The sequence below is a fragment of the Loxodonta africana genome, chromosome 1, assembly GCF_030014295.1.
Source record: "Loxodonta africana isolate mLoxAfr1 chromosome 1, mLoxAfr1.hap2, whole genome shotgun sequence".
Taxonomy (NCBI): domain Eukaryota; kingdom Metazoa; phylum Chordata; class Mammalia; order Proboscidea; family Elephantidae; genus Loxodonta; species Loxodonta africana.
In genome coordinates, this window is record NC_087342.1 from 170,944,140 (window position 1) to 170,967,681 (window position 23,542).

General features: G+C 43.1%; 1 protein-coding gene across 1 annotated transcript in view; it reads right to left on the minus strand.

The window, feature by feature from the left end:
• BEND3 (BEN domain containing 3) overlaps positions 1-23,542 on the minus strand; it is a 45,195-nt gene that overhangs the window by 15,410 nt on the left and 6,243 nt on the right. Inside the window, exons 2-3 of the mRNA XM_064289382.1 lie at positions 10,066-10,113; positions 9,433-9,635 (exon numbers count right to left, since the gene is read on the minus strand). Of these exons, the coding sequence (XP_064145452.1) occupies positions 9,433-9,635; positions 10,066-10,102 (240 nt within the window). The 5' untranslated portion in view covers positions 10,103-10,113. The remainder of the gene's footprint in view (positions 1-9,432; positions 9,636-10,065; positions 10,114-23,542) is intronic.

Sequence of the window (23,542 nt, forward strand, 5' to 3'; positions counted from 1 at the left end):
TAATTCCTATAGACTATAATGTAGACTATGAAATCTACTTTTAGCAATGTAGTCACCATTAATTCTACTACATCAAAATAATTTTGGAGGACTCATGGACTATGAGATTACTGTGAGCTTTTACCAGTACAGAGAAACTTGAATTTTATTAAAAAACATAAGCACATTAAGAGTGATTGTAGAAAAGGAGCCTTTGCTTTATAAGTAACCCCCCCTACTACATTTAAAGTATAATTTTGTGCAGAAAGAGATCACTAGAAACTCACACACTGTGCAACGAGAGACGAAGTTATAGAGGAAGATCTTCCCAGATTAATGCCCAGTGTACAAAATCAGCACCGGGAGACGTTTCTGGTGAATCGTCTAACTAGTGGAACACCGATGACACATACAAGACTTGTGATTCCCCCACATTCTTACAGCAAGCAGGAGGCAAGAGTTATCAGAACTAGAAATCCCCTCTATAACTCTCAAAACTTAGCCTTATTAATAAAAATATTTCCATTTCTACCAAGGATGCTAAAAACACCACCATCAATAGAAACATTTTTGGCTAAATCGTTTAAATAAAAATGTTAAGAGTCCCAGTTTAAATTCTTTTATTTATAAAGTCCCAGTAGAGGGCAATATTCCTCACTTCCATAGATCTTGGATACACATTCAACATAAAACCCTACATAAGCACCAAAGAAAAGGTTCTTAGATATCCCTACACACTGGTGGTGTCCTGTCAACTCAGTGCTCCAATTAATTCCACAAATGCTGCCAAAGCGACGATGGGCTGGCTGCATTTGCTGCCGATGGTAAAATCTCTGCTCAGCTGTCTAGGAGTATCAAGAAATCTTTAAATCTGTGCTACTTGGCACTGGGTATGCTGGCTGACACCATTCCCAATTCTCCAAGGCTCATCCTCCAACCATATGGGAACTCTGCTGCAGCGCTCAGGCTCTGCCATGCCAACATCTATCCCCGATCCTGATCAGGGCATTTCATTCTACCACCAGCAGCCTTAGATGCAAGAGGAACACTCAAAATCTCTCAGCTGGAGAATCTGACTGAACAAAGGGATTGTTTGATTACAAGCAAGGTAAATCAAGACCTAGGCTATATAAAGGAGATTTCAGGAGTCTAGACCCAGCAACATCCCAGGAACTGGACCAGCACGGAGATGCTCCAAGCATTAAACATCTTCATTGGGACCCCAGGTCCAAGAGCGGCCACTAAAATTCAGCTCAATGAGTGATAAGTGGCTAAGTGGTTCCCAAAGAGTCAACAGGCTGGAACACAAAAGCTGCATGCCTTCAGGAGAGTAAGGAGTAGAGAATTAACGTGGCATCAAAGACAAACCATGTGAAACAGCTTCTAGAGGGCTGGTGTCACCCTTCTGGGACAACTTGCCACTGGCATGCTGGTTACCTCTCTTTTCATTTGCAACATGGTTATCTTCACCACCACCACCATCATCATTAAATGATCAGATTTGGTTGACAATAAAGTGTGGAAGAGTTCTCTCTGTTGTTGTTGTTAGGTGCCGTCGAGTCAATTCCGACTCATAGCGACCCTATGCATAACAGCATGAAACACTGCCTGGTCCTGAGCCATCCTTACAATCGTTGTTATACTTGAGCTCATTGTTGTAGCCACTGTGCCAATCTACCTTGTTGAGGGTCTTCCTCTTTTCTGCGGACCCTGTACTCTGCCAAGCATGATGTCCTTTTCCAGGGACTGATCCTTCCTCATGACATGTCCAAAGTATATAAGAAGCAGTCTTGCCATCCTTGCTTCTAAGGGGCATTCTGCTTGTATTTCTTCTAAGACAGATTTGTTCATTCTTTTAGTAGTCCATGGTGTATTCAATATTCTTTGCCAACGCCGCAATTCAAAAGTGTCAACTCTTCAGTCTTCCGAATTGTCCAGCTTTCACATGCATGTGATGTGACTGAAAATACCATGGCTTGGGTCAGGCGCACCTTAGTCTTTAAGGTGACATCTTTGCTCTTCAACACTTTAAAGAGGTCCTTTACAGCAGATTTACCCAATGCAATGCGTCTTTTGATTTCTTGACTGCTGCTTCCATGGGTATTGATTGTGGATCCAAGTGAAATGAAATCCTTGACAACTTCAATCTTTTCTCTGTTTATCATGATGTTGCTCATTGGTCCAGTTTTGAGGATTTTTGTTTTCTTTATGTTGAGGTGCAATCCATCCTGAAAGCTGTGGTCTTTAATTTTCCTTAGTAAGTGCTTCAAGTCCTCTTCACTTTCAGCAAGCAAGGTTGTGTCATCTGCATAACGCAGGTTGTTAATAAGTCTTCCTGCAGCCCTGATGCCCCGTTCTTCACATAGTCCAGCTTCTCAGATTATTTGCTCAGCATACAGATTGAATAGGTATGGTGAAAGAATACAACCCTGACGCACACCTTTCCTGACTTTAAACCAATCAGTATCCCCTTGTTCTGTCTGAACAACTACCTCTTAATCTATGTAAAGGTTCCTCATGAGCACAATTAAGTGTTCTGGAATTCCCATTCTTCGCAATGTTATCCATAATTTGTTATGATCCACACAGTCGAATGTCTTTGCATAGTTAATAAGAGTTATCTCTAGAGTCAGTATATATTATTGAGTGCCCAACACCTGGAAGGTTCTGGGCACCCAGGTAACAAGCCAGACAGCCTTTGTTCTCATGGCTTTTACCCTTTGTGTCATGAACAATGTGCTAGAATTCCTAAGAAATAAGAATCTCAAAGGAGAAGAGGAAGACCAGAAGAAATGGCAACATATCAAGGCAAGAAGTCCTCAAAGGTTCTTCATGGCATTTTACAAATACCCCATGAGCCTAAGAATCACCACCATGGCATTGAAGTGTGCACACCTGGTAGTGCTAATCTCTGAGCCAAGCTAAGATAGGAATGGTCGTAGTACTTAACTGCTACGGTTGTTGTGAAGCTTGTGATGAATCTCCAGATCTTACCACAGCAGCTGACACTTAGGAAGTATTCAACACATTCACACTGAATGAATGAGGTGCATTTCAGTTCTCCAATTGAAAAAGCAAAAAACCACAATAACACTTTAACATTAAAACAAACAAAAAATCTAGGAGAACAAAGCTAACTTCTGCCTGGCATACAGCTCTTGAATATCGCCCCCCTCCCCTTCACTGGACAAAAAGATGATCACCAATAAAAATGCTGGCTACTCACCTCCCACATCTGCTGTATTTGGCTATGAAGCCCTCTCTAGTGGATGTGCCAAATAAGTCTTTATACGGTCCTTTGTTTGGTTTTTTTGAGAGAGGTTTTATTTTTCTTCTAAGCATTGTACTAAATGTCACTTATAAAACATGCTGTCAGCACTGATATAAGTTTGAATGTGGAGAAAAGAGTGGCCCCTTTGCACTTTTAGCATCAAAACTACCACTCAAATCCTCCCCCCTTTACATCCTCCCCCTTTCCTCGGGGTGGGTGGGGAGGAAGGGGGTGAGGGGAGAAATGGAAGGTGGTATGTGTTCTGATTTAGATGGTGCTTAGAATCAGGGGCAATGAGGACTAGGGCGTCCTTGAGGGAGTCAGATGGCCCCCTCTGGGCTGTCTCACCTTGGTTTTGTTCTGACAAAGGTGCGTGGAGAACGGCAGCCGAATACTGGCCCCAGGGTGGGAGCTGGAGGTAAGAGTAGTAAACAAACATTTCTGAAAGCTAACGTGTACCGCTCAATGTGTGTAGCTCTGTACATGGGCTGGGCAGTATTGTCCCACATCACAGTGGAGGAACCTGAGATTCTGGGAGACTAAGTAAGGGGTCTAAGGCCTATGGTGAACTATCCCCCTCATCTAACTCCAGAGTCTCTGGTCATTTGGTACTGACCATACTCTCCAGGAAGAATCAGAAAAGGGGGGCCTCACATCCCTGGATGGGGAGTAGGGGGCTACAGACTGCTTAATCACTCCTGATAGCTCACCCCAGGGCCAATCTGTTCTGATGGCATCTGTAAAAAAAGGTGCCACAGTAGCGATGGACCTCCTTGTCTAACTTCACAAGGGGGAAGGAGGATTAAGATCAATAGCCCAAGGCTGATTCCTATGAGGCTGAGGTCAGACATATCTCCTTTCTCCATTCTTTTTTACCAATTCTTATACCAGCCATCCTTCCCACGGCACTCTACTTCTCTGCTCCATTGGACAGTTCCTTGAAAAGGCCACACAGAACAGGCCATACTCCCAGTTATAGGGCTTATTAAGGAAGTAATAGGTTACGACTCAGGATACAGTTCTTCCATCAGACAGCCTTTTCTCAGTCGCACCTGTAGGCAGGCTCTCTCTGGCCCTCAGCCTCTCGGCCCCTTGGCCTGGCCTCTGCCTTGTTTGGGCAACTGTTACAAAGCTATTTACCAAAAATAAAAACAAAAAAGCACCAAACCCATTACTCCTCAGTTGCTTCCGGCTCATAGCAATCCTATAGAACACAGCAGAACTGCCCCATAGGATTTCCAAGGAGCAGCTGGTGGATTCAAACTGCCTACCTTTTGGTTAGCAGCCATTGCTCTTAAACATTGCACCACTAAAACCACTAGGGCTCCACAAAGCTCTTTTGCTCTACCAATAAGTGCCCAGGGGCACCTACTCCACCGGAAGCCTCCTGCCCAAAGGCACTTAGCTCTCTCGCTCTGTGGGCTGGCAAGCCTAGCTCTGCCAAATGCTTGGAGGTACCCCACTCCACAGAAGCCTCTTGCTCAAAGGCTCTCATCTCTCTCACTCTGTCGGTTGGCACACCCACTATAACCACCGTGGGCCAGGAAGCCCACTTCGTTGTCTTATACTAGTATCCTGGCTCTGCTGCCATTCCTCTGCTGCTGCTTCTCATCGTCTTGCACCGTCTCTGGTGTTATGGCTCTCTCTCTGTCTCCTGGGTCTAGGGGGTTCTCAGCACAGGAACCCCGAGTCCAAAGGACATGCTCCACTCCCATCTCTTCTTCTTGGTGGTAGTGAGGTCCCCCTTTTCCACTTCTGGAATGGCTCATTTTAAGCCTATCAGGATGACAAAACTGACCAATCCTCTTGTTAGGGTTCTATATACCTTATTTGCACGGTCCTATAAGGGTACCATGCAGCTTATTTTCACTATCAACAAGTTATCCAGCCCCCTTGGTGGGCCATAAGCACTTGGTGGGAGTTAGAAGACCATGGCAAGAAAGGCCATACAAAAGTGATCCATCACACCACAGCATTCTGGCACTTTAACTCATATGCTTCACGTGGTTCATCTCTCTGGCAGAACTGTTTATCTGAATCTTCATCATTGGCTTGTTATATGGATTAAATGAAATAACATTTGGGATGGAGTTATTTATTGAGTAGGTACTCAATAACTTCTAATGTATTTCTTTTCTACTTTTCTGATTATCACTGGTTTCAGCCTCCCGCTTCTCCCAGTCTCACTCTGTGATGAGAGTGCTTAAGAAAGCAGCATGTACTCTCCATCCCACCCTTGCCCCGCATGTGTAAGAAGGATCAGGGAAAAATCAGAGGGAGGAGGATAGAAGACTATTCACCCTGAATTTAGAACTAGTACCATTTTGAAAAAACATATACTGTAATTTCATAAAACTGATGGATTGTTCTGAAGTCCCTGAGGCTCCGAGACTATTGACTTACTGACACATCAACTTACATAAACTTTTAAAAGGAAAGCCTGCCTTGAATTCACATGATACCTTTCAACAAGTGGCTCAAGAATTTCAAAAAGTTTATACTTATATACATTCCTTTTAAAGAACTGAAAGGAGGGTAGGGATATCAACCTCACTTTACATACAGTAAGGAAAATGAATAAAGCTAATAAAAAAAAACACCCAAAGTCAAATCCAGGACTTCACATGTCTTTTCCACTCCAAAATCTAATGAGTTGGAACTACCTTCTTTATCTAATTCATTGAAAAATATATCTTGAGACTACTTTAGAATATGTAGATTGGACAAGCATACTAGAAATGTTCAAATGTATTTTCTGGTCCCCTTTTTTCCACATGTGCTGGAATTCCTGGATGATGTCTGAAGCTCCTGACAGAGCTTGCCACCTCAGCAAATCAAGAAGATCCAGAACCTTCACACCATTTGTGTGATACTCCAAGAAATCTCTCCACCAGAAACCTTGATGAAGGTCTAGCCCGATGCCAGATCTATGCTGACGTACTTTATGTACTAAAAAATTCAACTAAAATATAAATCAGAAGAACCTAAAGGTGTTCCCTTCTTTATGATCCTATGACAACAAAGCTTATTGAATGAAAGTGAAATGAGTCAATAAGGCTACCTCAATTTCTCCACAAAGGTCACACCTCAGCCTATACATACAGCTCCTTCTTGTTGTCAGAGCTTGTTTTTCCTAACTGCAATGAGTTGTTTACCAAAATGGCCACAATAATTCCTCCCATCCTTGTATAAATGCCTCTTTGCAATATGCCTTTGTCGCTCCTATCATCAAGAGATGGAGTCTACTTGTTCACCTGAGTCTCAGTTTGGCCATGTGATCTGCTTTGACAAGTGGGACTTTAGCAAAAGAGATGCAAGCAACAGTTTGAAAAGGACTTGTGCTCTGAAGCTTGCCCTCTCTTGCTCCTCAGAACTCTTCTGTCATCACGTGAAAAGCCTGACTAGCCTCCTAGAGGATGAGGACGTCCATAAAGAGAAGCTCAAGTCATCCCACCCATCCCAGGTAAGGGCCCAGATATGTGAGTGAGGTCATTCCAGACCATCCAGCCCCGCATATCAGGCCAGGCCAGAAGAACCACACAGCTGACCCACAACATTATAAACAAATAAAAAGGTGGCTGTTTTAAGTAGCAAAGTTTTGGGGTGGTTTGTTACACAGCAAAAGCAAACTGATACTCTACTTTGGCTCCCATTTCCTGAACTCTGGCTTGACCTGCAGACTTAAAGGAGTTTGCAACATTGATCATAAGCAGAAATGTAAAGTGATCCAGAAGGTGAAAATGTTTTTAGGTGTTCCTTTAGGAAGGTAACATACTGCTTCCCAAACATTTCAATACTTTCAGAATAACCTCTGTGAATCTAAGCGATGGGAACACTCATAGAAGGGCATGAAGTTTATATATATGAATGATCTTTGTGGAATTATCAGTAATAATATAAAACCGAAAACACCTAAATATCAATTGCTAGGGAAACATAAATTACAATTTAAAATGAACATAAGAAAAAGTAAAAATAAAAATGTTTTTCAAACAGACTATTCTACTAACCATTTTGTAGCTTCATTTGCCACTGCAGGTATCTGCAGTAGATGGGAATCTATGAGTTTTATCCTATAGTCATCACTTACTGTCCTGGAAAGGAAACTTTTCCCAGTTACAAGGTATGAAATAGGTGGCAGCCAGAGTCAAGGGCAGGATATTCCTAATTATCCCTTTATAGAAAACGCTTATAGTTATTAAAAAAAGGGGGAGCCATGGTGGCATGGTGGTTAAGAGCTCGGCCACTAACCGTTCGCATCAGCCAGCTGCTCCTTAGAAACCCTATGGGGCAGTTCTACTCTGTCCTATAGGGTGGCTATGAGTTGGAATCAACTTGGCAGCAAGAGGTTTTCATTTAAAAAAAAGGCTGGGGAGGGGGAGAATCCAACTTCTTATTTTTCCTGGGCATTATAGATTTTTTAAAAACTATTATTCAAGAATTATGCATACTAGCCAAAAAGTGAAACAACCCAAATGCCCTTCAACTGATGAATGGATAAACAAAATGTGGTATATTCAGACAATGGAATACTATTCAGGCATAAAAAAGAACAAAGTACTGATTCATGCTATAGCACGAATGAACCCCCAAAGAAGCCAGTCACAAAAGACGACATATTATATGAATCCATTTATATGCACTGTCCATCACAGGCAAACCTACAGAGACAGAAAGCAGATTAGTGGTTGCCAGGGGCTGGGGGATTGGGGAAAAATGGGGAGTGACTGCTAATGGGTATGGGGTTTCTTTACGGGGTGATAAAAATGTTCTAAAATTGTGGTAATGGTTGTACAATTCTGTGAACATATTAAAAATCATTGAATTGTACAATTTAGACTGTCGAATTACACAGTATGTGAATTATATCACAATAAACCTATTTGAAAATAAATGAATGTATTGCTCAATGCTCCATGATATAGAATGCAGGTCCTCGTTATAACGTTAATGCAAACATGTATAGTTAAATCCTGGTGAAAAATCTATCACATCATTTTGTTAATTAAAGAAAAAGATAGTTTTTACTTATTGAAGCCTAACTAATTCCCTAAATTCCATAAATTTCCATTTTATTCGGACCTGCCCAAACATTCAAGAGAGGGGAATTAAACAAACCAAGAACAACCAACAGTCCTAGGCTGATACCCTCAGTGCCCTGGCTAATGATGGATGAACCTTGAAAAACTGGGCTCGCTTAGACAGACATGCAAAAGTTCAACTGCTCATCTGGGTCTTCCAAAGAGTATATGTGCGTGCATGCATGGGTGCACGCAAGCACATGGGCACAGGTAGGTTAGAAACTTTGAGAAAATGTCCTTCTAAGATTTAAAGACAGAACCTGCTGGTCCTTGGAGAGGCTACACTGAAGAGGCACCACAAGCTGGATCCCCTCCTTACTTCTCAAAGCTACCTCTCTCTCCTCAGTCTTAATGGTTTTTGTGTACATGTCTTGTCTCCAAGTAGACTGGAGGCTACTGGAGGTGACCATCATGTCTTATATTTCCTACCTGTCTCAGCATTTACCTAAGCTCAATACAACCAGTAGGTAACTAAGAAACAAAGCAATCAGAACGAAATGACCAGAAGCCAGTGTAAGCCTTAAGAAAGGCACTTACTTTCTTTGTATACTTCCACTGTCCGCACTATGAAAAAAAATTTCATTTGGATTTTCTTATGCCAAAAAAAAAAAGAGGCTAATTTATAACACAGATAACTTAGGAGGTAATTGGTATGATATAAAAGAATTCCTTACTTCAATGAAAAGATTTACTAAAGAGTTTCTTTAAGGAACAAGCTCTTCTGATAGACTTGATTTAGGAAAAAAACTGCTAACCCAAATTTCCAGGAATCAGTCTACTGGGTAAAGTGATACGCTTACATTAACAGTCCCTGCTGTCAACAAGTTTCTGCTTTCCTAGTGGAGCAAAGCAAAACAAGAAGCTCAAAAGCAGTTGCATTGTAAAGACTACCTCTACCCTAAAAGGAATCGAGACACAGACATTAATTGTAGCTAAAGATACCTTCTAGAAACTTAAGCCAGAGAAAGAACAGCTTAAACGAAACCCTCCTCATGCCCAAGGTTTAGCAGCTGCCCAGATGCCCAAGAGTAGGGAGAGATTTGGCATCTAATCAGAGGGGGTGAGAGCCCAAGCAAACAGTAAGAGGGGCTGGGGCCTCACCTCGGGTATCAGCCGCCTCCTCTTCACGCTGCGGACAGAGTCTGGCTGGCCATCGCTGCCCGGCTGCTTCCGCTTGCTCGAGTCCTGGAGGGCAGTGAACACACTGTCCAGTGGGTGCTTCTCAGAAGACCTGGTGTTCACTGAGCAGTCCAAGGCAGCATTTTCTGTCTCTGTCTCCACTTTCACAGCATTATTCTTTAGAACTGTGGCAGAGAAGACATAGGGCTCAGAGGGAAACCACAGCTACCAGGTGCTCAGAAGTTGGCAGTATCCCTGAACAATAGGCTGTCTACATCCTGCCCTTTGACAGAAGTGCACTTTCCAATACGGCAATTTTTGTGTTGCCACACTAGTGCTATACAGTAAAATCACGTTCCAAGAATATTTTGTCCAAAACTGTCCTTAACGTCTTTTTTGGGGGGAAGAAGTTGGAGGGAGAGAAACAAATCTTATCTTTTAAATCATGCTTTTTAAAAGCAACCCTAGAAAGATACGCAAAATGTTTATTACAGGGTGCGGGTGGAGGAGGATGGGAACTTTTCCTTTTATACCTTTTTGTATTTTTGAACCACATGAATGCATTACTCAATTATAAATATTGACACCTTTTTAAAAACAGGCTTGTTTCTTTACCTTCTTCTACATCTTCACTGAATTCAGTTGAGTTCATCTTCTATTCCACTAAATGAAAAGACAAAGACAAAGTCGTGATCTATTCCTGTTTGATTTACTTCTTAATTTTCTCTACCCACAGAGAAATTCCCTTTCCCTTCCCACTCCGGCTCTGGGCAACAGAAGGTTAAGCAGATTCACCTCTGTGATGCTGAGAATACAAGTCCTTATACTCTTGTCTGTGCTTAGGAGCCAAGCCTTGGGTATGCCTGCTGGGAGCCCTTCTCCAAAACTTTATGTGGGGAGAACATGGCTTAAAGCATCGACTGAGAGCCACTCACAGAACCAGGGGAACATTGAATGAGAAAAATCAAGTCTTATAAAGGACCCCAGTTTGGATACCTAGCTTCTGTCAAGGGTGAGGGAAAAGTTTGGAAATGGATAATGGTGATGGTTGAAAAACATGATAATTAATGTCAGTGAACTGTACATGTGAAGAATGCTGAAATGGCAAATGTTTTGTTCCCTATATATTTACCATCAGAGATGCACACAGAAGACCCCAGTTTGAATAATCTCTTGTTAGTCTCAGCTTTACAAATTCCAGCCACTAAACAAAAAGGCTGATTAAGGATGGAGACTATGGATACCAACAGACTCAAGTTGTGGTCTTAGGACTCCAGGTGATCCTAAGAGACTTCCACTGCCCAGGACAGTAGCTATTATCCACTCGACTATTTAGTACTTGAAATGCAGCTAGTCTCAATGGAGACGTACTGTAAGTGTAAAATACACATTAGGTTTCAAAGGCTAAGCATAACCAGAGAAAACATAAACTATCTCATTCATCATTTTCATATTGATTACATGTTGAAATGACAACGTTTTGGATATACTGGGCTAAATAAAATACACTATTAAAATTAATTTTACCTGTTTCTTTTTTAATATGATGACTAATGATGACTAGAATATTTAAAATCATATATGTGGCTTGCATTACATTTTTATTGGACAGCGCTGGTCTAGCCCTTCCTTCATTTGTTGCCCCTGAAGCAATGAGGAAAAAATGGCACTGTGGGTTTTAAAGTATTGGACACTTAGAGCTCCACACAATCTGGTCCAACCAACCAACCAGTTTCTGTCAAGTCGTTTCCAACTCATGGCAACCCCATATGTGTCAGCACAGAACTGTGCTCCATAGAGTTTTCAATGGCTGATTTTCATAAGCAGATCACCAAGCTTTTCTTCTGAGGTACCTCTGGGAGGACTCAAACCACCAACCTTTGGTTAGCTGTGAGCACATTAACTATTTGTACCACCCAGGGTTATTTTTACTGATGAGAAAAACGAGGCATGAAGGGGGTGGTAGTGCTCTGTTATGGGCTGCAGGGGCCAGTACGGAGGTGGGTCAACTCCCACTGCTCCAGCCAGAATGACACCATGATGAAACATACCATTAACTCTCTGAGATTCCCCCAAGTCACACAGAAGTGCATACATACATACTGTGTAAGATATAAATGAGGTAGGACCATCTAGAAAAGAATATACAGTCAGCCCTCTGTATCAGTGGGTTCCACCTCTGTGGATTCAACCAACCCCAGATCAAAAATATTCAGGGGGGTGGGGAAAGTTCCAAAAAGCAAAACTGGAATTTGCCACGCCAAGCACTATGCTGAATCCACAAGAATGACGTGATGTGGAGGCATACCCTGCTGTAGCCGCCCGCCATTTCACAGGTTCTCTGTATTTCTCCAGCACTTGTTGCCTGAGCACTGTTCACCTCAAGTCTTGTCATTATTCCCTAAACAACACAGTACTGAATAACAACTATTTACATAGTATTTACATTGTATTAAACCCACTGCTGTCGAGTCGAATTAGGTATTAGAAATAATCTACAGATGATTTAAAGTATATAGGAGGATATGCATAGGTTGTATGCAAATACTACGCCATTTTATTTAAGGGACTTAAGCATCCACAGATTTTGGTATCTGCAGGGGTCCTGAAACCAATCGCCCATGGATACCCAGGGACGAAGCACATGACAGCCTTCACCATTGACCCTGGGGCTTTCTGGTTCCCATAACTGATTAAGTTGGCTGAAAAACCGAGCTTCCTGTTTCATTACGGATCAGAGGAGAGCAGCACTAAGGAGTACCTCTTGGAAAATTCCTGTGAGGGCAGGGAGAAGCCACCTACAATGTTGGGTAAACTATTCACCAAGTAGCCATGGAGCGGTACATTTTCAACATATAGTCAAGCCAGAGAGTGTGTAGATGATCTATGCACACAATAATAACAGAATCAAAACTTCTAAGCAACACTTAGAAAGTGCTTATGACGTGAAACACTATTCTCAGTGCATCACAAATAATCCTGAGATAGGCACAATTCTTTTCATTCCTGTATTACTAATTTTACAGCCCTTGTGGCACAATGGTTGAGAGCTTGGCTGGTAACCAAAAGGTCACCAGTCGCTCCCTGGAAACCCTATGAGGCAATTCTGTTCTGTCCTATAGGGTCGCTATGAGTTGGAATTGACTTGACAGCAACAGGTTTGATTTATTACCAATTATCAGAGAAGTGAATAAGAAAACTTAAGATTTGAAACTAAAATCAACTGAAAATAACTTCTACTCATCAAACTATCTCTTACCTGAAAAACATAACACTCAAGGTGGCACTACAAGAAAATAAATAAAAGTCAACTTCAAAGGTCCAAGAACTATTTTGCCAGAGGTGAATTTTGCAACTCCTCCCATTGTATTTCCAGGGGATGAACCTTGCATGTGACAACTGGCACCTGACCTGGGTGTCTCTGGGTGGAGGTGCATGCAGGCGGGTGGGCTTTAGTGCTTTTTTCAGACAGGAAGGCAGGCCAATGTCAGGCAGAAATTCAAGCCTCCTGTATCCCAGGACAGCCTAGGGCCTCAAAAGCAAACATACTGTTGGCTTCATCCGAAAGTCTGCGCTTGCCAACTGCCCTGGGAAACCCTGCCACACTGTCATATAGCCGCACGCCAAGGGCAGAGGTGAGAATCAGCAAATAGATGGGAAGGACGCATGGAGGGTTATTGGATACGAAAACTACATTCTGGGCAGAAAAGGCAGGAAAGCAAGGAGAAAGGGATGGTTTGCTTTTGGGGAGAAAGGGATCATGGTGAAAGAAAAACCACAAAGACTCAGGCTAAGACTTAGCATTCAAAAACCAAAACACCAAACCTGTTGCCATCGAGTTGATTCTGACTCATAGCAACCCAGAGGACAGAATAAAGCTGTCCCTAGGATTTCCAAAGCTGTACACTTTATGGAAACAGACTGCCACATCTTTCTTCCACGGAGCCACTGGGTAGGTTCACACTGCTGACCTTTCAGTTAGCAGCTGAGCGCCTAACCACTGAGTCACCAGGGCTCCAGAGCATTCAAAGGATGAGAGAATATTAGGAGGGAAGAAACCAGGAATTGATAAAAAGGCACAGCAGAGTAAACCACAAGTGCTGAGCAAGGACGGCATATTTATCTAATAATACTCTCTCCCAACCATATTTCCCTGGCGGACACATCACACAATAGGTAGCCTGGTGTGGGAAGGCGCCCTGAGGCCAAGTGGGGCTGACCTGACAGCAGGGCTGTGAGTCAACAAGGCTGCTAGGTGCAGTCTCTGCCAGGAATGTGACTTGGTGAGCAGGAATCGTATTTTCTGAAAAGCCACCATGTGACTCGACAGCCGGCAATTTAGCACCTGAATTCTGAACCCCCAGCAATTCACATGTCAGAAGATGATGAGAGAAGAGCATACACCTGAGCCACCTGTGGGTGGGAGGAAAGCCAGAGAGAGAAAGCCGGGGCAGGCGGGGGGAGGGGGAGGCGCTGCTAGGTTCCCAGGCATTCAAGACACCCGGAGTGCGTTTTTATGTTCATTTATAGATTAATGACAGGTGCAAAACTGCCACAGCAGTAACCCAGATCACAGAGTCCCTGGGTAAAGCAAACGGTTAACAGGCTCAGCTACTTAAACCAAAAGGTTGGCAGTTCGAGTCTACCAGAGATGCCTCAGAAGAAAGACCTGGTGATCTACTTCCAAAAATCAGCCACTGAAAACCCTACGGAGCACCGTTACACTCTGACACACATGGGGTCGCCATGAGTGGGGAATCGGCTCAACAGCAACTGGAAAACCAGATCACAGTACAGTGGAACTCTTTCTTCCAGCCAGCAAATGAACCCTTCTCACTGAGAAGCTTGAGAATTTCCCATGTGCAAGGCCTGGAAAACCCACTGCATCTGTCTGCTGTGGTGGGGAGTAAGGAGAGGGTCCTCAGTAACATCTGCAGCCTAGGAACAGACACCGACTGGGCTGGGCACTTTACTTGTGCCTCCATCTAACCCTGTGGTATTCTAATCCCAATTTTACCAATAAGGAAACTGAGGGCCCATAACTTACCCAGTGTCCCACAGCTATTAAATGGCAGAACCAGGATTCAAACCCAGTCTGTCTATACCTCCCATCAGCCAGGAGAGGAAGTAACAGAAAGCTGTGATGGTTCCTTGGATGGGCAAAGGGGTCCCCAGACAGTAGCCGGAGAGCCCAAGTCTCCTTTGACCCCTGGAAAACCCATGTGCTCCGTGCTTATAAACAGACCCTGCCCCACAGTACTGAGAAGTTTCTACTAGAGGGGCATGCGGGCCACTCTCCCACAATCCTGAGCAGACCTGGCCGCTGCACATCAAGGACACCACGCTTGTGGGGAAGGTGGTGGGTACCATGTTGCCACCCCCATTTCCTGGTCATCTACCTGGATGAGGGTCAATAGCGCCACACTACATTTCATCGTGGGTGGACACCGCTCCAGATGTTGAGCATGCCACAGAAATTCTTTTCATTTACACAACTATAGGTTCTGTAGGAATTACTGCAGCTCCTATCAGCCTCCTTTTCAAAGGCTTCCAGGATTACACTTTCCTTTGCCTGTTGGACTTCACATAATTTCTCATTTTAACATTCTCTACTTTTCAAAACCTTGCAATTCCTCTTACCACAAATCCTGAACCAGGGGACATTCTAACTATGCATCCACGTTGTCCTTGAAAATCAGCTTTCTCCCTAGGAGGTGGCTGTTGCATGTCCCTCAGAAACTCCTTACCAAGCCAGGGGAAGATTTAAACAAAGATTTGTATAAACAAGATCAGTGTATCAGCTTGCTGCTGTCTTTAGTTAAAATGCAACCAATTTCAAGACACTGACTACCTATCAGAAGGTGACTCTCAAACAGGACCAGTCTCCAATAGCTAATTTAATAACCGAAAATGCTTTTCTTTTTTTTTTTTTTTTTTTACCACCAAATAGTCTAGGGAGCCTCAGGCAAAGTGACAGTCACTGGTACAAAAAAAGGTTTTCAATGCTGCAGAACTTGTAGGAGGATAAATTTTTTTTTTTTTTAATTAAAATGTCTCCTAGGCTCTATCCTGCTTAGAGAGTGAAGGACAATGTTCAGTCTTCCATGCATGGCACATGGGTGGAAGAAGATTAGAAAGTCATCAGAAAAGCCTTCAGTTTACAAAAAGGACAAATGGGAGGGAAATCCCAAATGCTCAGAAATAACAAGATGCTTTGGCCACTCAAATATCAAATTACAAAGGATAAGTTGCTTAAATTGGCTATGTAAATGCAATAACTTGCAGGGCTTGGGGCTACCTCTGTGCCTCATGCTGAAATACTGATGAATCTGAACCCTGAATATGAGTGTGCACCTGGCTGGGGCAGGAAGGGATGCTGAGGAGGGAAGGAAGTCTGTGAGGAAAGAAAAGGAACTGAGGAGTGAGGACCGCCTAGTGGGGCTCAGGAAGAAGCAATTCTAAGAGGTATCACAAATAAGTGGAAAAGCTGGACAGACTTGCAAATTATAGGTCAACTTATATTTTAGGGTTGAAATGAAGAAGAAGGAAAGATGCTTAAGGTGCTTTGTTTTGTTTTGATACCAGGAAATGCATCCACATGGAACAAGGTTCAAAATGTATAAAGTCCACAGTCCTCCAGTTACACTCTTGGAGGCAACCATGTTGTTTTCTTGTGCGTTCTTCCAGAAACAGTCTATATCAATCGTTCTTAAAGCGCAGACCTCAAAAAATAGTGTGCTGGAGCTGCTTATACTCCTCAAAAAGTTGTGTTCTGGGGCTGCTTATACTAGCTTGCATCAATTGTGTGTATCTCTTCCCAACTGGCTCACTGTTGCAGCCACTGTGTCAACCCATCTCACTGAGGGTCTTCCTCTTCTTTGCTGACCCTCTCCTTTCAAGCATGATGTCCTTCTTCAGGTGAGGCAAAAGGCCTCAGAGCCCAGCCCTTCTAAGAGACACCTACTCTGGTTTATCCTCCTACACTGAGCAGAATAAGCTGCACATTCTTCTCAAATTGTCCTTGACACAATAACCACAGAGCAGGCACAGAGGGTCTCAACTGATTTTAGCAGGTTTTCTACACCACCTTAACTAAATACATATAAGACCCCAACTCTGGGAAGAGACTTAACATGCTAATGAAGGAAAATCGACCTCTTTCTCCATCTCAGAGAATCAAACCTTGTCTAGAGAAAACGTATAGTCATCCACAAGCTCTGAGCACCTGCATGAAGGTCAATCCTGAAATATTTACAATGAATTTGCATTTCCTTGTCTGCTCTCTGTAAAAGCCCACCTCCCCAAGCTGCATGCGAGCAGTTTTGGAGGCAGCAGCCCTGACTGCTCCTTTCCTTGTGCAAGGAAATAAAGGCGCCTTTCTTCTCTCCCACCTCGGCCCCTTGTTTATTGGCTGAAACAAGTCACGACGAGCAGAACTTGGGGTTTCCACTCGACAACTTAGGGACTGGTCCCTTCTGATAACATATTCGAAGTATGTGAGACAACGTCTCAATATCCTTGTTTCTAATGAGCAATCTGGCAGTGCTTCTCCCAAGACAGATTTGTTTGTTCTTGTGGCAGTCCACGGTATATTCAATATTCTTCACCAACACCTAATTCGAAGGCATCAATTCTTCTTCAGCCTTCCTTATTCACTGTCCAGCTTTCACATGCATATACCAAAAAACCAAACCCACTCCTGTCAAGTCACTTCTGACTCATAGTGACCATACAGGGCAGAGTAGAACAGCCCCATAGGGTTTCCAAGGAGCACTTGGTGGATTCCACCTAATGACATTTAAAGGTCAGCAGCTGTAGCACTTAACCACTATGTCACCAGGGTTTCCCCTCACATGCACATAAGGTGATTAAAAACACCATGGCTTGGATCAGGTACACCTCGGTCCTTAGAGGAAACCTTGGTGGCATAGCGGTTAAGTGCTACGACTGCTAACCAAAAGGTCAGCAGTTCGAATCCACCAGGCACTCCTTGGGAACTCTATGGTGCAGTTCTACTCTGTCTTGTACGGTCACTATGAGTCGGAATCAACTGGAAGGCAATGGGTTTAGTATTTTTTTTTTTTTTAGTCCTTAAAGTGATATCTTTGCTTTTTAACACTTTCAAGAGGTCTTCTGCAGCAGATTTGACCAATGCCATCAATACATCATTCGATTTCTTGACTGCTGCTTCCATGGGTGTTGACTGTGGAGCCAAATAAGACGAAATCCTTGACAATTTCAATATTTTCTCCATTTATCATGATGCTACTTATTGCTCCAGCTGTGCAGATTTTTGCTTTCCCCCCTTTTTTTAATTCTTATTGTGCTTTAAGTGAAAGTTTACAAATCAAGTCAGTCTCTCACACAAAAACTTACATACACCTTGCTACACACTCCCAATTGCTCTTCTCCTAATGAGACAGCCCGCTTCCTCCCTCCACTCTCTCTTTCCGTGTCCATTTCGCCAGCTTCTAACCCCCTCTACCCTCTCATCTCCCCTCCAGGCAGGAGATGCCAACACAGCCTCAAATGTCCATCTGATCCAAGAAGCTCACTCCTCACCAGCATCCCTCTCCAACCCATTGTCCAGTCCAATCCCTGACTGAAGAGTTGGCCCTGGGAATGGTTCCTGTCCTGGGCCAACAGAAGGTCTGGGGCCATGACCACCGGGGTCCTTCCAGTCTCAGTCAGACCATCAACTCTGGTCTTTTTACGAGAATTTGGGGTCTGCATCCCACTACTCTCCCGCTCCCCCAGGGGTTCTCTGTTGCGTTCCCTGTTAGGTTTTGTTTTCTTTATGTTGAGGTATAATCCATAGTGAAGGCTATAGTCTTTGATGTTCATCAGTAAGTGCTTCAAGTCCTCTTCACTTTCAGCATTTCGCAGGTTGTTAATGAGTCTTCCTCCAAACCTGATGACCTGTTTTCCTTCATATAGTCCAGTTTCTCAGATTATTTGGTCAGCACACAGATTGAATAAGTATAGTAAAAGGGTACAACCCTGACACACACCCTTCCTCACTTTAAACTACACAGTATCCCCTTGCTCTGTTCAAATGACCGCCTCTTGGTCTATGTACAGGTTCCTCATGAGCACAATCAAGTGTTCTGGAATTTCCATTCTTGGCAATGTTATCCATAATTTGTTATGATCCACATTGTCAAATGCCTTTGCATAGTCAATAAAACACAGGTAAACATCTTTCTGGTATTCTCTGCTTTCAGCCAGGATCCATCTAACATCAGCAATACCCCTTGTTCCACGTCCTCTTTTGAATCTGCCTTGAACTTCTGGCAGTTCCCTGTTGATGTATTGCTGCAACCACTTTCAAACGATCTTCAGCAAAATTTTACTTGTGTGTGATATTAATAACATTGTTTGATAATACTTGCACTCTGTTGGGTCACCTTTCTTTAGAGTGGGCACAAATATGAATCTCTGCCAGTCGGCTTGCCAGGTAGCTGTCTTCCAAATTTTTTGGCATATAAGAGTAAGTACCTCCAGTGCTGCATCCATTTGTTGAAAGATCTCAATTGGTATTCTGTCAATTCCTGAAGGCTTATTTTTCATCAATGCCTTCAGTGCAGCTTGGACGCCTTCCTTCGGTACCACTGGTTCCTGATCATATGCTGCCTCCTGAAATGGCTGAACATTGATCCATTCTTTTTGGTACAGTGACTCTGTGTATTCCTTCCATCTTCTTTTGATGCTTCCCTGTATAATCCTTCAATATTGCAACTCAAGGCTTGAATTTTTTCTTCAGTTTTTTTCAGCTGGAGAAATGCCTAACATGTTCCTGGAGGTGGGGGGTGGGGGAGTCTAATTAGTAGTTTGAAATTTTGGCTATGATGGGAGTATTTACACATGCTAAAAACAGAGCCTTTTTTCTTTTTTGAGAGAGAGCTAGTTTACCAGTACACCTGAGACCCTTTCAGGGATCCACAAGATCAAAGCTATTTTTATAATAAGACTGAGATGAAATTGCTCTTTTTACCCTCATTCTCTCAAAGGTGTGCAGGAGAGTTCTCCAGAAACTATATATGATTTCATAACAGACTTAACACAGAAGCAGATATGGAAATTCGGCTGTCTTCTGTTAAGCCAAAGAAATTTTTAAAAATGTAAATAATACCATTCTTTCCACTAATTATTTTGAAAATAGTTTTTATAAAGAAATGTTGATATTAACTTGTAATGGGTTTGTTGTTACTGTTTTTAAATGAATTAATAGATATTTTTAATTTTTTCCATTTTAATATCTAGCACAGTAAATATTGATCAATGTAACTCACATAAACAAAAGCTCTTCAGGTCCGCAATAATTAAAAGTATAAGGGGGTCGAAGACTAAAAGGTTTGAGAACCCTGTTCCTTGCTTTTTTTTACTTAATGTATCTTGGGGATTTCTATATCATTACTCATTTTAGTTTGAGTTCCCCCAAAAGAAGAGTTGAGACAAGGATTTAGACATGAGTAGTTTCTCTGTTAGGAGATCACTAAAGGGGAAATAAGACAGAGAAGGGCTGAATGGCAATAAGGAGCGGCACATGAATGGGTTTCCAGTCAGGGGAAAGGGTACCCGGGAGCGCGGGCTAAGTGCATTAAGGGAGGTGCCCCACACCTCCTGTGTGGAAGGTGCTGTTCTAAGAGCTTTATAAGAGGTAAAAATTCTATGATTCCCATTTTACAAGTGAGGAATCTGAGGCACAGGTGTAGAGCAGAAAGGGACCTTGAGAAACCATCTAGTGCACTACCCACGTTTTACAGGTGTGGGACCCCAAATTCAGGAAGGTTAGGAACATGCCCAAGATCATCCAGCCAGGAGTCTCCCCACTGTGTGACAGTGAGGTGCTGATGTTGAGGGGGGGATGACAACTGGCTCTGTTCTTTTTGAAGTAAACCGGCTGATTCTAGAGCTTATTTAACCCAAACCAAACCTGTTGCCCTCCAGTCGAATGCAATTCATAGCGACCCTATAAGACAGAGTAGCACTTCCCCATAGGGTTTCTGAGGAGCAGCTGGTGGATTCGAACTGCCAACCTTTTGGTTAGCAGTCATAGCTCTTCACCACTGTGCCACCAGGGCTCCAGAGCTTATTTAAGGGGACTGTAATTAACACAGGGGTAGGCAGGAGGGCCTAGAGGATGGAGACGGAGCTGTGGGATCTCCTGTTATAGTGGAAGTAACAGGAAGGAGAGAACAGTCAGAACCTCAAGGTTAGAGGATACTGCATTAGGGTTTCTATAACAACCATAACTCGCATCTAGTAAACACAGGCTGCACGTCACAGCTTTAAGAAGTCTGCCCATGTTTGGAATTTTATGATCTGGATGCAAATAATTTTAAATTCTAACATGTACCTACCAGACTTTTGGGAGTGGGGGTGGGGAGATAATGTTAATCAAAGCAAATTCTACGGAAAAAACCTCCTTAGGAAATAACTTCGTCAATGCTGAAACAGGCATATCTTTATCTTCCTTGTTGTTTTCAGCTTGTAAACACCTATGACTAAATCTCTCTGTGCCTACAGTTTTATACACTTGAAACTTCTGATATATAGTGGCAGTAAGGCACAAGGGCCAGAAACACAGAGAGCCAAAACCAGAAAGTCTTCCTTCATTTCCAAAAAAATCCAAAGTCGTTGCCGTCGAGTCGATTCTGACTCATGATGACCCTGTAGGACAGAGAAGAACTGCCCCAGAGGTTTCCAAGGAACAGCTAGTGGATTTGAACTGCTGACCTTTTGCATGGCAGCACAGCTCTTAACCACTGCCACCAGGTCTCTCACTTCAGTTAGTCTTAATTAAGCACAGGGGTGAAGGGTAAGCCCCACAACCATTACCAGTTGCCTTCAAGTTGATTCTAACTCATGGCGACCTTATGTGTGCCAGAGTAGAACTGTGCTCCATAGGTTTTCAATGGCTGTTTTTTTCAGAAGTGGATCGCCAGGCTTTTCTTCCAAGGTGCCTCTGGGTGGACTCAAACCTCCAACCTTTCAGTTAGCAGCCAACCGCGTTAAACGTTTGCACTACCTAGGGAGGGCTCCCATAACCATTAGCCATTATTAACTACTGATAAAACAAACAAAAAAAAACTAAACTAGTTGCTGTCGAGTTGATTCTGACTCATAGCGACCCTATAGGACAGAGAAGAGCTGCCCCATAGGGTTTCCAAGGAGCGGCCGGTGGATTTGAACTGCTAACGTTTTGGTTAGCAGCTGAGCTCTTAACCACTGGGCCATCAGGGCTCCATTACTGATGAAATCCATCCATTTCCACACAAGGTGCTGAGAACATAAAAGAGACAATAAACTGAATGTGAGCTGGATTAAGACTGCCTTTGATTACTGTTGTTATTTCCACTATACAAATTTGGAACACAACTTTCACACATTTTCTCAATATATGACTTCAAAATGTCTATTGACAGAAAGAGCTGAGCATTAAGTTATGTGTAAAGATTCAAAATTAATTGTTCATTACAAGGCTACCCAGTCAATAACAACATACTTCAAAGTTCACGGGGGATATCGCAACTATGTAATTAAAAAATGCCATAAAGCAGCTGGAAGGAACTATGCCAAAATGCTAATTACCTCCAATTAAGAAGGTTATGGATGATTTTTTCTGTATATTTTCCTCTACTTTCCAAATATTCTATAGTGAGCATGCAATTCTTTGATAATAAAAAAGAAATGTTTAAAAATAAAAAGAAGTACAATCATCTTTACTGCCAAGCCAGATCACATTCTAAGCTATATCCACAAACAGCAACGAGCTGAAGAATACTTGTAACAACAAAGATATTTAGTGTCATTAAACTATACGTGTGAAGATGGTTGAAATGGCAAATGTTTTTGTCCCCCATATACTTACCACAATTCAAAACTGTATTTAAAAAAAAAAAAGAATATTTGTAAAATCATGTTCTCCCCTTTAAACATTTCAAATACCGATGCTCTAGCAATAAAACAAATGGCAAATCAGTGACAACCTTCACTTCATAACTGTCCCTTCATTACTGCTCCTCAGTAGGGACAGGGAAGAGAAGATCGGAAAAAAAGTCTCGGCTCACACAGCCACGTGTGAGTGAGAAAGTGAAAAGATTGATTTTGAAAACTAAGGAAATGTCATTTCCTGGTGGGTACATCATAAGGCTCTGTCAATGCATTTGACTGATACTTCAATTATTTTTCAAAATAAGCCAAGTTCATGGGAGGGGAAAAAACAAACAACCCAGACCAAGTCTTCTGGATCAGGAATGGAAGCCGGAAGCTGAGGTGAAGGTCATTTAGAGGGATTTGGTAGCTGGCCGGGGAAGCTAATGGTCTGGAGAGAAGCTTAATAATTCGACAGTGCATAAACATCCAGCTTGCTGGGTTTCTGGATGATAGCAGAATGTTAAATGTGGTAACATTCTTTGGGGTCCTCTTGTCCCTGAGCACTCCGGGATATATTCTGACTGGCACCTGGAGCCCTCCTTCCCCAGCACCTCAAAGCCAGGCCAAAGTGGGCAACCCGAGGCCTGCTCCAGGATGAAGCAACAGCGCAAGGAAAGTGGGGATGGGATAGAGGAAGGCAGTGGGGGGAGAGGGAGAGGGAGGAGGTCTGGGGAGCTGAGGAGTGGCGGGCCACAGAAAAAGGAAGCATGATGAGGTCACTGGTTAAAAGTGGGTAAGAGAAAATTCTCCTCATTAAGAACCAGGATGCAAGATGATGTCACAAGTAATGTATGTAGGGGGGCAGCTGGTATGGCAATTCCTTGGCAAAGTCCAGTGCCCTTTAAGGATCACTGGCCCCCTCCCTAGCTGCCCCACACGTTTCCAAAGGAAAAAGTTCTCAGGTGCTGCCCACAGGCAGCTGGGCGTGGCCAGTGGTACCTCTCTATCAAGTTTTCTATCAGAGAGCAGATGGATCTGGAACACGTGTGTGTGAGTCCCTGTCTTGTGAGAACAGCAGAGGCTAATTAGAGCCACCAGAGGCTTGTGGGCTGGCCCAGAGTCACACAGGACAAGCAGCAGGCCCAGAAATGGGAAGTACTTGGGCTTCCTGAAACCTCAAGGTTCAAATCCCAGCCAGCTGACTCAGAATTCT